Source organism: Convolutriloba macropyga, chromosome 2, assembly GCF_964194025.1.
Source record: "Convolutriloba macropyga chromosome 2, txConMacr16.3, whole genome shotgun sequence".
NCBI lineage: Eukaryota > Metazoa > Xenacoelomorpha > Acoela > Convolutidae > Convolutriloba > Convolutriloba macropyga.
Window position 1 is genome coordinate 56,765,134 of NC_134469.1, and position 13,604 is coordinate 56,778,737.

Sequence of the window (13,604 nt, forward strand, 5' to 3'; positions counted from 1 at the left end):
TTGCGATTGCTGCCATTCCTATTTTGCTACTGAGTAAGCGCTCGAATTCTCGGAAACTTTCGTTTTCTGTGCCTGCAAATGATCTATGCGTAATGTTTGGTTGAGCCATGAGTTTCTTTTTATTATTGTTATTATTTTTATTAATAATTTTTTAACTTAAGTTTCCTATCTATTTCATTTCATTCGACTGATTTCAATCAATGATGAGTAGTAATTCAGAGTATATATGCAATTTAGCGCTCCATTTCGAACAATGATATCATGATTTTGGAACGATTTTCAAAGATTGACAACACTTTCATTTGATTGAGTGTTCATCGATAAAGATTTAGGACATCATATCAATTCACCGCAGAATAGATCAAAGCATTAACTTATAAGACCCTGGTGGCTTGGCACTGCCTTAGGAATAAGTTGCTTATCTTGCTGTCTTGAAAAACCAGATACTGTCGGTGATTTTCTTTTTCAGGATTTTGGCTGGAATTTGGGTAACGAGGCCTCTGTGTCTCAGCCCTCGGGTTTTTTTCGCTTCGGGAGCGAGAGAGGAGAGATTGTCTTTCCTTTTTGTCATCAACTAACGTATATTAGTAATTCCTTTTAAAGCATTGCCAATGATAAACCAATAAATAGGCTATGAAAAAATAATAATGTTTTCAATTTCTTGGGTAATTTTGATTCTTATGCTTGACTCTGGCGAACGAAACTTTTTAAGGCTTGCAGATGGGTTACTTGACAGAACTCCAGAGACAAAAAGTGTTTTTGAATCTTTTTTCACTGCGAAATCGGGAAACTTTTAAATTTTGCACTTATCACTTTTTTAAATTGATTTAACTACTAACAAGGCTAGAAAAGTAAAAGTTGCAGAGTTGAATTCCATCATGCAAAATTTTGCTATTTCTCTCTCTCTCTCTCTCTCTCTCTCTGTCGGTTGGGTTTTCTTCCTTCTATTTCTCGTTCACGATTGATCTCTAACACTCTCCTCTCTATCTCTCTCTCTCTCTCTCTCTCTCTCTCTCTCTTTCTCTCTCTCTCCTCGACTCTTTTTGTCCTCTATTATCCTCATTAACGCTGAATTATAGTACAAATCTTTTATCATAAACGATTTTTCAGGAAATCATTGTTAATAGAACTTCTTAGGAAATCATTGTTATTTGCTCTCAAACGCAATTGGTAGCGAATTTATTAATCCTGTTTGTCTTTTTCTTGCAATTTTCGATGGACTGTTTTTTGTCTTACTCATTTGATTTTTTGTTTTCAGAAGTGTGATTTCAGTTGTGTGTGTGCGTGCGTTTGGAAGTTGCGTGCGTCATTTTTACTCCCGCTAGTAAGTTTCGTGATTAGATCGTGATCATGTCTGACTTATCGCACTCGGCGAAATGACTTTGCACTTCAAATAACAAAATTTTAGTTATGTGTAATTAATATCAACAAAACTCATACGTAAAATGAAGGTCCGTGACAAAAATGAAGCGTCCAGCAAACTAAGATTTTACGTCACTTTATATAACGTCACTTTAACAAAATGCAGATTTTAGGTGGTAAAACGATTAAAAAAGCGGGAAAAATCGGTAAAAAATTAATCTGTTGAATTTTTCAGAAGTTGGGGCAAGCACTTCTCGTGCAGCTAAGAAAGAGATGGAAAAGTTTCTGAGTGACGTACGGATTGTGGCCATGCGGAACTTCATCACCGCCAACCTGCATATTCTGAAACGGTAATCGCGCTTCCTATTTAATTGCTCTCAAACAAAGACTACAACTATTTCATTGTTTTGCTTTTTGATGGATCTTTTTTTTGAAAAGAAACATTTTGGTGGATCGTTTTTTTCTGACAATATTTTTCCGTGGAGATAATGGTATAAACAGGTAGAGCACTTAAAATGGGCGGTTTTGGACGTTCTCTCTCTTAAATCCCACCCCACCCCTAGCTTAAAGTAGCAACTACCAAACCGTGCCAGTCAGTCTTTTGAGAGCCTTTCACTCCACGTAAGATTGGTTTCTCGGATGTAATCTGGTTCAAGGCGCCATTAATTATTGCCACTTCCTATTTGTATTATAACGTACACTGACCTTAATTTTTAGCGTAAATATGAATTTAGCATGGGACCCTTGTTTTGCGGTCATTTCCTGGAATACTAGATTGTTATTTTATTCCAATCTAATTTCACATGCAAATGCCAGGGATTGATGAAAAATCAAAGTGCGTTGGTTGCTTTCTTATTTTTGATAGTTTTTAGAATAGTGAGATTAAGGCGTTGCGTAGATAGCCATTGGTTTGGCTGTTTTGATCCATTGGGGGCGCTATCGTCAATAGTCATTTTTATTTTAATCATCAATCTTGTATTTATGGTAGAATTGCTCATAAACACCGTAGGAGTGTGTTGGGTGTTTTATTGCATTGACTAGACACATTATGTATGTGGGGACAATCTACCATTAATTTTAAATGCACTGAAGGCGCGAGATTAAAGGATTGACAGCAATGCTTTCATATTTTGATGTTCGAAGACATCTAATCGACCATGTTAGACTATTATGAATCGTCAGCAAATGATAACCAAATATCGGCAGTGGTTCATGCTTGCTTGAGAATGGTTCTCAAATTTATGCAACAGTTCAAAAGAATAGTTGCTCAAGTCCCGTAGAGGAATTTTAGTTCAAGAGTGATGTTGGAAATGCTCTAAAACATTCATAGCTAGCAATTTATTGATGTCATAAGAAACAGAGCAAACAGCACTCGTGTTACCATGTCAGATATAGAATACCTTGGAAATAAGAGTGTATAAAACAAAAGAGAAAACAGCCCAAATTGTTGTGCCATTAATTTAAATATTGTGAATCGATGGATGCTGATTATTCCAGTTAACTTATGGTCTATCCATAATAGGCTGTCACGAGATAGTTTGCAAAAAGTTTAAAAGTTCTGATAGTATGCGCACTTTTGTTGCTTAATGGTTCAAATTTCTCGTGAATGCCAACATAAGATAGCGAAATCGTTCCTCGATTTTGATGTGCATGCAAAGCTATGCCTTTATCGAGTAAATTTATTAAAGATTGTCTGCATTTTTACGACTCATGTGTTTTGAGAAGAGATTTGTCAGTGTGCGTGGATAAAAGCCACCGTGGGGGAAAATAGTTCAAATTCGCTACGAACATTGGAAACGTCTGTAACTATTATCCACTATGCATTTTTTTTCGGACCCCTCTTAAGGGGGGAGGAACTATATACTCAACTGGTTTTTTTTGTTCAGACAATTTTGGCCGATCGATATATTCATCGTACAGAGTTGTGAGTGGTATCATTAAAAAGTCCATCCAGCGTAGAATATGGAATTAAAAAGATTTTTTTCGGAATTTCGTTTTCTAGATCGATTTATCGAGGTTTAAATTTTTGAACCTTAGAATACTGAAATTGATTTGCGCTATTTTTAGGAAGTTTTTGTCGAAAATGCAGTCAATTTTCTTGAAAAATGTTAACAATAGTGTTGTTGATTTGATTATCAAAGACGAAAAAGTATGGTTGATTAGTTTGATTTATTTGTTTTGCCTAAAATTTTGGGTAAATATATCAAAATTCAGCATTTTTCATTGAAAATTGCAAGAAATAAGCTTCTTTGGTCCACTTTGATTAAATTTGCCGGAAGTACACACTCAAAAACAACTAAAACAATCTTTGTAAACTCCAAGGGGGCTAGTGCTACTTCCAATTCCTTTGAGAGTGCTCTGGAATTAATGTTCGGCCGTTTCTTGCTAACTTATCTCGATTATTATCAAAAACGCAGCATTCATTTTTGATTTTTTTACCGACAAATTGTCTATATCTTTAACATTCGAATTAAATGTTCTTAGTGGACGAACAGCAATAGCAAGGCTTGTATCGATCCAATCTTGGGCTGTTACAATCCAAAAGTAACTCGGATTGTTATCAGTCGGTCTTTTTTTAAGAAATCTTTTTTATGTTAGTTAAAAAACAAAACAATTCAAATCAAAGCTCGCTAGTGATAGGTCCAGTTGGCTTCGTGAGCAGTTTCAAATAATATATCTAATTTCTTGCTCGAAAGCTTGTGGTCGTTTTGACTTTTAAAATTAGTTGTTTTTAATAAAAAAAAATGGGCTTTTTGAACTATGCCACTTTTTTCTCTTAATTTTGTCAGCTTGTAGCTTAGTGTCAGCAAAGAAGGAAAGTTTCTTCTGTGTACTGAATTAAAATTTAATCTTTTTTGCGGCTTTAAGTAATAAGTTATGATTTTCTGGCCTTGATACTACCAGATTTCACAAATTTTTTGACTTTCAGGCATTTGCCCATTTTTCACGCTTTTTCTTTTTTTTTCACATTGTGACTTCATTGACAGTTCACTTAACACATTACTGGCGTTCAAATTAAGGTACAATTGAACAAATTGGAATTTTTAAAGGTACAGATTATGGTTTTAACAGCTTCGACACCACTTTCTCGAAGAATTTAATTGTTTTTTTACTTTTGTCTTTTTACTGTCGTTTTCACTTTGTCTTTTGGTCGTATGAAATTTTCTGGAGAATGACAGCTTTCACTGGTTGTTTGTGGAGGATTAGATGAGCTTATATTCGAGTAGATAGCTGATGGCTTTCCTGACTTCGAAATCAATTGTTTAAAAAAACACTTTCTAACTTTGCTTTTTTGTTCTCTTTTGTGTTTTTGATACCTAGTCTCGTTAGTTAAAGATAAAATATGACATTATTGGCGTCGAAAAAAGGTGTGAGTGTACAGAATCGAAAGTTTTTAAGAATTCGTTATGACAGTGCTGGATTCGACACGGGTTTATACTTGACGTTTTTTGTAAAATTATGACATTTTCTGAATTATTACAGATCTCAGGGGCTTCCTACGGACAATTAAAAGAACGTACTTATTTGTTTCATTTTGTAGCTAATGGATTTTATGACTTTGAAAGTAATTGTTTTCGAAAAACACAAAGTATTTTTAAATTTTACCCCTTCTTCGCTTTTTGTCAACTTTGTACATAGTCTTATTAATGAGAGGCCACCTACCACATTATTGCCATTAAAAGAAGGCGTAACCGATTTTTTTTGAGGGGCAGAAAATGGCGTTGCGGCTTCGACAGCGTTTTCTCACAATTTCATTTGATTTTTGTTTGTTGTCTCTATTTGTTGTTCTTTTTGTAACCGCAAGAAAAACTGAAGAAAGACAGGTCCTAATGCCCTCCTACATAGGCCTTGTTGATAATTAAACATTTGGATAGTTTCAGTTGATATCTAATGGTTTTCCTTACTTTGAAATTAATTGTTTTTAAAAATATAAACGAATTTATTAACTTTGCTGTTTTTTCTTTTTTGTCTAATTGTAATCGCGCCTTATTGTGGACAGGTCCCATATCTTTTCTAGTAAAGTACAATTTTTTGCTCAGTTTCAGTTTTATCTGACTTTGTCACCTATCTTGACTTTGTCATTAAGTTTTTTTTTAATTGGACATAAACATGTGGATGTAAATAATGTTTGTTGTTGCTTGATTTTGTTGTTCGCTTGCCTCGCTTTCTTAATAATGGCAGATCTCATCAATCTAATGCGGCATTTTTTTTTTACTCCACTGAAGTATTTGCGTTGGAGGCGATATTTTGTACATACACAAAATACTTGAATTTTTGGGGTTTTTTAATCTGTTCTCATGTGGATGAGCGGGGTTGGAACTTTATGTGCAAACGCACATAACCGAGACTCCTTGTTGTGTACAAGTGTGAAATGAATGAGAACCATTTATATCCACGCTCACCGTCACTGTTGTCCACTTCAGGTTCTTGTCCGCGTACCACATTATCTTTTTTCCACAATCAAGTTTTAACTGATTTCCTCAATTTCAAAGTTACAGCTGTCCACGTTTAGCGTTCTGATGTGTCAAGATTCTGAAAGTCAATTATTGCCGTATCGATCGATTTCAGCCCGTTATGTTTAATAGACAATGGCATTAGATTATTTTATTCCTCTCTATTACTTCGAACTGTCTCTTGAGTTTTCATGTTCAGACATTTTGTTATGCCAATTGCTTTCTTCGATTTGTTGTTTCTATTGATTCATTAATTTGTCTTTAATTGCTCTCGTAGAGAAGCAATTATTGTAAACGTGTGTGCCTTTTTTTATGCAAAATTTTTGCTTGACCGTTTTGACTTTTGGAGTGACTTTTACGCCCTTGACTTTTTGCGTTTCGCGTGAACTACAATTCCCTCTCAATCACAATTTCAAGCAGCTGAACTCAATTGCCGGCAATTTGATACTCAAAGTCAAATGAAAAGTGCGCCGAAACTGGTGCCATTTTTCACTTTAAATCTTGATAGTGGTATATATATTAACCTCTGTGGTTATTTGAAGCCCACTATTGAACTTTTTAGTCCCATTTCGCCCCCGCCACCAACTGAAGCAGGCTGCAATTGATTAGAGCTCCCACTAATTGTTCGGGAGCAATTTTTCCGACGTTTAGTCGATTATGTTCTTTTCAGTTGATTGTTTCTTTGTATACATTTAAGAAAAATTTCTTCATTAATGTATTTAGCTCCTTATTTTAATTGATATCAAATCATTCAACATCCTTGCACTTGACGCAAACATTTAGCAAGCGGTCTTCTCATCTTTCCAGGTTTTAAACGCCCATTGAAATCCGGACACTAAGACCTGATGTTTGAACACAGTGTATTCAGTTATTAAAGTTGGGATCTATTCTGTTCCCGCTAGTGTTTTTTATTCCCCTAGAGTTACAAACTTTACTTGTTATATAGCACGTTTCTATGTAAAAAATTAGCATGTGGGATTTGGGGGCGTAAAAGATATATGCCCACTAAACTGGGGGCGAATTAGAATAGATCCCAATGTTTTTTAGAGTATAATGCTAATTGCTTCTATTATTACGTTTGTTTTTTAATTGCTCTTGAACGAAGTTGAAAGCAATTATTGTAGAGGTGTATTTTTTATGGATTTTTTTGCCCTTTTTGCTGTTTTTTAGAACATTTTTTGAATTCTGTGGTGACTTTTGCACGCTTGAGTTCCTCATTTTTTTTAGTGAATAATTGCTCTTGAACGAAGTTTCACTTTGAATCTTAGTAGTGGTATATCTTAACCTCTAATGTTATTTGAAGCCCACTATTGAACTTCTTAGTCCCATTTAGGCTCACCCATGGGTTGAATTCCGTACTTTTTTTGTTCCTGCGGCCAGGAGACCCCCGTGAGAGTCAAAGTCTCTTGAATAAGCTTTCGATTGAGATTCTCATTAATGCGTTTTCGGGAAAATTTTGGGTTCCATTTTGCCCAAATTTTAAGTTTGTTTAATTGTTGCGACTGTTTCCCTCAGAGTAAAGTTGAAAGATTTTGAGTTGCAGTCTGGTCCTTGAAAACGACTTGTGGATGTTCTTTTCCAGTTTTCTAGAAGAGGTACAATTCCGACCCATTTATGGATTTTTTTGAAAAAATTTCTCCGTCTCCCATATTTTTAATATTATCCTTTTTTATCATAGAAAACTGTGTCTGTCGTAAAAAATCATAATAATTGTAGTAAGGGTGTTTTGGCACTAGGTTTAGCCGAATTTGATATATTTGAGGAAATTTTCGAAAAAACTTTTCCAGTTTTTTAATGCTCTCTTTGAAACCGATTCTTGTAGTAATCTTTCGTAAAGACCAAACAGAAATCTTCTGATATATTTTTGGTCCTTTATTTTAAAAAGCCAAACTTTCAGTAATTTTGAAAAATTTAACTATTTTTTAAAGATTAACGAGCAAAACAAGAATTTTTGAAATTTTTCTAAGTTCAAAACTTGAAATTTTTTCAAATTTTCATTGCCTCCAGAAGCTGTTGCCACGTGTTCCCTTGACTAAATTCTGTCATTTTGAGTATTTTTGGGTTTAAAAAAGAACAAAAAAAATTGGATAGTTTTTGAAATTTGATCAATTTGATCAACATTTATAGCTTCGGTAAAAATATTAGTCATGGCATGTATGAGGATCCTTGTCCACATCATACCCCTAATGACGCTGGAAAACTGATTTACAGCCTTCATCTCAGTTGCCCTCTTTGAGAGACAGAGTTTTCAAATGTTTTGCTGAGTTCACTCCGTACTTTTGCCTAAGGTACAACAGCATGGTAGCGTACTATCCGCTTTTTCTATCTTATTTCTTAACAGAACAATGCAAACGGTTATCGCCTGAGAGGACATGCTAGTGACACATCAACACGTGGCACTCAGGGGCCACTAATGAGACTCGATGGGGTCGGCCTTTTTTCTACCCATAAAAAATTTCTGAGCTACACACCCTATAAATTAAATTTGCCTCCGTTCTGTCGTTCGAGAGCATTTCATCCGACGTTAGTCACTTTATTTTAGTCCTCCAATTTAGAACCTGAATTCACCATATTTATCGATTACAATGAAACGGTGGAAACAATTAGAACACTTTTGACACTTAGAAAAAAGTTAGGCTGTCGTCAATGTTTCCTTGTTTTTTTTTAATGTTTTTAATCCCGGAGTCGGGCAGTTGGGTCACCAGCGTCTATGTTTTTCTTAACATTTAACTACTTTTTAATAGCCGCCCTCATCTTCTCAGCCGGCTATTATTGCGCTCGTATTTTTTTTTTTACTTCGTCAAACTTTTTTTCGCTTTACCATTTGCCGCTTTTTCGACATTTTGCGTGAAATCTTTTTGACTTCTCTAGGCTGGTTTCTCTCTTCTCTCATTCTGCTAAAAGTGATTTTGAACATCAGTTGCTAAGCAAAGCAATTCAAATTGAACAGAGTTGGTATAAAAAATTGAAGTCAGAAATAGAAACGGGATAAACCCATAAAGCCCAATTTTAGATGCCCGCTATTTGAACGTCGTTCCTATAAGTCTTAAATACCACCTCTAATGCTTATTGGTGTTGATAGTAGCCCCTGTAGCCTCTCTCTAAGAAACAGAAGTATGTTCAACTACGAAATGCCATCAAAATAAATCGGACTTAAAAAATATTTTTGTACAAAAATCTTTTTTTTTTTCAATATATTCTATTCGTTCAATCCCAATCATGCTTATTGGAAGCAACGGCGGCTATTTTCCGGCAATCTGCCGGGTATGTTTGGGTTTATGGAGCTCAAGAAAATAAAGAGTAAGGTGAATATTAATATCATAGTGGTGCCACAATGATCAATTCTAGGGCCGCTAATAGTCCACAATTTTTAACATACGTAAAGAACTTTTAGCTGCTACAAAATTGCTGTCGAAGAACCGTGAAGATATGTAAATTACTTCAGTAATTACCCGTAAATTGATTTTGATATACTGAGAACAAATTTTGTGCTGTTTTCAAGCAAAAGTAGAATTCGTTTAAAAGAATCTATGGAAATTAACCTTGAAGACCAAAAATTCTAGTAATCAACCTCACATGCTATGTTTCTAGGCATTTACTTGGCTGAGATTTTTTTTGACAAACATAGCATTTTCATCTTGCAGAAGTTGAGCGCTGGAATTAAGACAATTTAAACTCTAAATTAGCTGTTCCCTCCTGCATTGCGCATAGCTTTGTTGTACTTTCCCAATCTCTTGCACTTTGCCCAAATGCAGTGCCCGATTAATCTTCTAACATTATTCACTCAAAATCAGGCGAATAGAGTAACAAAGCCAATTCGATGACGTTTGAGAGTCTGTACTAATGCTAACGGACTATCGTCAATTTTTCCATCGCAGAAGAGATTTTCGATAACACTGCGAATACATTCGGGAAATAAATTGCAGAATTTATCGCAAAAAGTTACTCACTTGGTCGATTCCGTCTTTTGAAGATTCCCGAGGATTTTAAGGTTTTCATATGTCACAGAATAATTTTGTTTGAAATATAAACCCAGAACGACAAGCGGAATGAAGTACATGAAAAAATCTTTCTTATTAATAGCCGCGTCCTCAATTCCCGGCGGCTATTATAGCGCTCCTAAATTTTTTTTACAATTTACGCGTGAAAAAAATTTGGAGTGATTTTGGTGTTGAACAAAAGTGAAGAGCGGAGCGAAAGGAGAGTGGTTTTTGTTCATACCACTCTTTTTGAGAGAGCGAGAAATTTATGTGTGAAAAAATTTTCTCAAGCGAGCGAAATTTTTTTGTTCACGTGCGGCTTTTAAAAGCAGTTTTTTTTTGCAACTTTTGATGGTTATGAGGTTTGATTATGATATTGTATTAGTTTTAGGCTTGTTTTGATAGGAATTGAGGGTTTCAAATTGTCAATTTGAGTTCAATGCTAAATTGTAGGTTTTTGATCAGTTTTGCTGATTTTTAGACAAAATTTAATTTTTTGCCTGTTTTTTTACTGCTTTAAGTGGGATTTGAATAGAAGCTTGTTACTTAAGGGATTTTCAGATACCATTTGATTAAGGTTTTGTTGGTATAAAACAATTTTTTCTAAGGAAAAATGACAGAAAAATTGAGAAACTTTAAACCATATTTCTTATTTTTTTTGCAGTTTTTCTTTTTTTTTATTTTCAGACAAGTTTCTCAGCCTTGACTTGACCATTGTTTTGCGAGCTTTTCATTGCTCTAATTTTAAAGGAACTTTATTTGGCTTCATGTTTCCTTGTACTATTAAAAATTTCATTAAATTTTTCCAGTTTTTTTTTTCAATTTATTTTTGAATGCCGTTTCTATTCTTCTTTAGTTTTTTATCGCATTTGTGGAGGTTTAGGCTTCATAATAGTTGTCCTAGTTGTTTAGTCATAAGTATGGGCAATTTTCGCCTTCGAGTCGTTTCCAGAAATCTTCCGGCTATGTTTTTTTAAGATCTGTTCACAGATTTTCATGATTTTTGAGGTCAAGTTTTGGTCACGCCGAAACAGGAAGTGGAGCGAAAAAGCGAGTGGTTTTGCGGCGTGAAATTTTTTCGCTCAAATATTAAAGTAGAGTGAGAAAACGGTGTTTGAACAAAAATTGGATTTCTCGCTAGTGAATTTTTATTCACATGCATCAATTTCACTTTAATTTTTACTGTTTTTTCGATTTTTTGGATTGTAGTTTTTGTAAATGGTTTCCCCATCCATTCATATTCCGTTCTAGTTCTGTTTTTTTGTTTAGTCAATGAAAATTCTTTGACATCAGGACTTAATTGTACATCAGGACTTGTCCTGCTATGTTTTTTTTTACTTCGTCTAACAGACTTTTGTTTCGTCTTACCCTGACTTCTTGGAATTGACTTTTTCAATGACTTGCCTCACTCAAAAAATGACTTATGAACAGACTTATGGAACTTTAAATTTTATGAACATTTACTTATTAAAGGTCAATAGTTTGCATCTAAGTAGTGCCAAACATATATGCCCTAATTCTTGATTATTAGGGTCTTGAGTTTTTGATTTCAAATATTACTTTTCGGATCTTCTCCGTTTGTGCCGCCCCCAGTACGTTATGCGCCCCCCAGTTACAGAGCACGTGCCATTACATTGTCATTATGTAAAAAATATTGCACGTGCATCTGAGGGGTGCAAATAATATGCGCCCACTAAGCTGAGGGGGCACAAACGGAAAAGATCCTAATTTTGAAAAGCCCTATTAGGGCTTTCTCCTTATAGAGCTTATTTGTCTTATAAAATTGACAGTCCAAAGCTAACCCAAAAAGTCTAGGGGTCTATTAAAGGACTGGTGGTCGACCTGTCTATCTAATATCTTTAGTTGTTTCAATTCATGGAAGGCCCCAAGCGTCTATCGCGGCTATTTTCCGGCAATCTGCCGGCTATGTTTTTTTTTCTTTGAGAGCCCTATTGAAGTCAAAACTAAACAAAATTCAGCAGTTTCAAGCTTCTTTAAACGGCAACACGATAAAACTGTAGGGAATAAAAATAAAATATCAAGCTTCTTTAAACGACACAACGATAAAACTGTAGGGAATAAAAATAAAATAATGTCGCTTCATTTGTAAAGAAACCGGATTTTTGGTTCAGTTCCTTAGTTCAATATTTATACTGACTTTTTTGTTTTTAATCGTCTATGAACAGTACTGTTGCACTGATACATGTATTTTCAAATCAATTGTTAGATTAATTATTGTATAGTAATTGTAGTAATAATCGTTATTATGTTGTGAAATAGAACTTCGCAATTTGTATGCTTTTCGCTTATCTCATTACGCTGTTTGGAAGCGATGATTGCTGTTTTTTTAATCCGATTGACTAATTGGGATTGCCAAAAACTAGTAATGGCAGTTTTACGGGGCGTCCGTTTCCTATGTCATTGTTCTATGTGGTAGACTTGATGTTTGATTTTAGGCTGCCCCAATTGATCTACCAACAGGCATCCTTCTCTGCAGAATTGAAGCAGAGTGGAGTGGTAGATGACCTCCTACTCGATTACTCAGCTTCAACTGATGACAGTAATGAGATTTGCAACTTCCATAGCTTCCAGTGGATCAATAAGCCACTCTCTGGCTCCAACAAAGTCTTTACTGTCAAAGATTCACCTCTTGTAAGTTTGCACAATTTGCAAACTAATAGATCGTTTTTTTTCAAATCAATTTTGCTTGAAGAATTCATAATTTGAAAAGTCTGAATCCCATGCCAATATTCGAACGATTATTTTTATGTATGATACTTTTAATTACTCTCAAATGAATTTCGTAGCCTAATTATTTCAGTACTGCATCTCAAGATGAGTATGAGTTCATTATAATTAATAGCCGCCCTCATCTTCTCAGCCGGCTATTATTGCGCTCGTATTTTTTTTTTTTACTTCGTCGAATGAAAAAATGTTTCGCTTTACCTCATTTTGCCGCTTTTTCGACATTTTGCGTGAAATCTTTTTGACTTCTCTAGGCTAGTTTCTCTCTTCTCTCATTCTGCTAAAAGTGATTTTGAACATCAGTTGCTAAGCAAAGCAATTCAAATTGAACAGAGTTGGTATAAAAAATTGAAGTCAGAAATAGAAACGGGATAAACCCATAAAGCCCAATTTTAGATGCCCGCTATTTGAACGTCGTTCCTATAAGTCTTAAATACCACCTCTAATGGTTATTGGTGTTGATAGTAGCCCCTGTAGCCTCTCTCTAAGAAACAGAAGTATGTTCAACTACGAAATGCCATCAAAATAAATCGGACTTAAAAAATATTTTTGTACAAAAATCTTTTTTTTTTTCAATATATTCTATTCGTTCAATCCCAATCATGCTTATTGGAAGCAACGGCGGCTATTTTCCGGCAATCTGCCGGGTATGTTTTCCAAGGCACCCGTTTCAGCCCATTGTGTCTGTGGATGTGTGCAATGGTACCAATGTGCTGGCAGTTGGCGTTAAAGACTGCCGAGTTGTCGTATACAACACAGAGACCTCCAAGGTACAGCACTCTTGTCGTCGTTTACTTTACTGAAAGAAATTTTCCCTCACATTTCCTAGTCTACCATTAATTTTATAGCTACTTGGTGAGCGTAAGCTATATTACGGTGCTCTTGGTTTTTACGACTCGGAGAGGAATATTGGTTTTCTTAAGGTTTTTTTAACCGAAGTACTATTTGTTCGGACGGCGTTTTGATCTAAAAGCGAAAGTAAGTAAAAATGACGTAAAATGACTCTTTGTCTTTGAAAAGTGTTTTTGAGAAAATAGCGCATATAACCGTTTTTAGCCGTTTT

At 35.0% G+C, this 13,604-nt stretch overlaps 1 protein-coding gene across 1 annotated transcript in view; it reads left to right on the forward strand.

Moving 5' to 3' along the window:
- Positions 1-13,604, forward strand: part of LOC142334525 (uncharacterized) — a 141,271-nt gene that overhangs the window by 40,640 nt on the left and 87,027 nt on the right. Inside the window, exons 5-7 of the mRNA XM_075382624.1 lie at positions 1,598-1,712; positions 12,253-12,448; positions 13,216-13,311. Of these exons, the coding sequence (XP_075238739.1) occupies positions 1,598-1,712; positions 12,253-12,448; positions 13,216-13,311 (407 nt within the window). The remainder of the gene's footprint in view (positions 1-1,597; positions 1,713-12,252; positions 12,449-13,215; positions 13,312-13,604) is intronic.